Here is a 1,500-nt window from a genome sequence, read left to right on the forward strand (position 1 = left end):
TGAAGGGTGGGGAGGCTGCCGCCACTCGCTGATGAGCCCGGGTGCAAGTTGGGGGATTGCAACGGAGCGTGGAGGACGGGAATGGGAGCCGCGGCGGCAGCAGCCGCAGGCTCTAAGGCTTGGTGGTCAATATCCAATCCACTCCCCCCCCTTTCACCACGACACAATTGCACTTCCTTGAATATGAAGCACTGGTCGCGACCGCTGTGGTCTGGAGGTCCCCCAGCTGGAGCGCACAGGGGAGCGGAGTGAGGTCACCCGCAGCCCGGGCGCGCGGGATGGCTGGTGGGCTCCGGGCTTTGCAGGTGGGCTCTGCACGCTCCGCGCGCACCGTGCGAAAGGAGCGCGGCGCCCGCACCTCGCTGCCGCAGCGCAGCCCGCCGTCCGCACGCAGAGCGAGGGGGACTGGCTCCCAGAGCGATGGCCACCAGCGACCGCGACCTTTCGGGGTGGGGCGGGCACCCTGTAGGTGAGCCGCAGGGTCCTGAGGAGACCCTGCAGCGCCCCCTCGAGGCCGGGCCGCTGTAGGGTCGCAGCGCGGCCCGGGAGGGGGGCTTGTGGCGGGGCGCGCGGGAAAAAGGGTGAGGGGTCGCGAGGGCCCCGGATGCCCGCGCTCGGGCTGTGGAGAGAGAGCGCGGCGCGCGCGCGTCAAGGCCGCCGCCGCCGCCGCCGCCGCCCCGTTTCCCTCAGGCTCCCGACTCCATGGCTGAGGCGGTGGTGGCGACGGCGGCGGCGGCGGCGCCGTGAGGAAGGAGTCCGCGTCCGCGGTGGCTGAGGCGGCGGCCGGCTCCAGGCCGGGTTTTGGCGCCCGCCCGCCTGCTGCCTCCTGGCGGCTCCTGAACTCCAGCCCCCTCTCTATCAGCCTCTCACTCCGTCTCAATATGTCTCAAGATGGCGGCCAATGTGGGATCGATGTTTCAATATTGGAAGCGCTTTGATTTACAGCAGCTGCAGGTCAGGCTTCTCGGCGCTCGGCCTCGCGCCCGGGGGGTGAGGGCTGCGGGCAGTCGCGGCCTCCCTCAGGAAGGAGGGTGACACTCCGGGCTGCCAGGGCCCTGGCGGGGGTGCTGAGGCGACGGGGGAAAGCAGGAGGGGGGTGCCGGGAGAAGAGCGGGGCCGAGTCGGCGACGAGTCCCTCGGGCTCCCCGGCTCTCATTGATCACTCGGCTTGATCAGAAATTGATCCTCTTTGTTCAATTCATCGATCAGCCCAAGATGGCGCCGGAGCCGCCAGCCGCCACCAACATCTTTGCCCCCCGGTGTCTGCCCCCTTCAACCCCGGAGGGTGTCTTCCTCCCCACCATCCTCGCCATCATCATCCTCATCGTCCTCTCCGCCGCCGTCGCCGACCCCGCGCGCTGTCGTTGTCGCGGGACCCCGGTGGAAAGGAGGGGGGAGCGGCGGTCCCCCCCCCCCCCACGGGGGCTCAGTGGGAACTCGCGCGCGCTAGATAGGGGGGGACGTGCCACGGGGTGGCTCTGGACGGGTGGCGGGGTTGCA

General features: G+C 70.3%; 1 protein-coding gene across 4 annotated transcripts in view; it reads left to right on the plus strand.

The window, feature by feature from the left end:
* The first annotated feature begins 647 nt into the window (after positions 1-647).
* Positions 648-1,500, plus strand: part of Cux1 (cut like homeobox 1) — a 289,376-nt gene continuing 288,523 nt past the window's right edge. For 2 of the 4 annotated variants that reach the window (XM_028766044.1, XM_028766045.1), the window contains exon 1: positions 648-954. In XM_028766044.1, the coding sequence (XP_028621877.1) occupies positions 892-954 (63 nt within the window). In that variant the 5' untranslated portion in view covers positions 648-891. The remainder of the gene's footprint in view (positions 955-1,500) is intronic. The other 2 variants (XM_028766042.1, XM_028766043.1) reach the window with 1 other exon arrangement.

Source organism: Grammomys surdaster, unplaced genomic scaffold (assembly GCF_004785775.1).
Source record: "Grammomys surdaster isolate TR1022 unplaced genomic scaffold, NIH_TR_1.0 166, whole genome shotgun sequence".
Lineage (NCBI taxonomy): Eukaryota > Metazoa > Chordata > Mammalia > Rodentia > Muridae > Grammomys > Grammomys surdaster.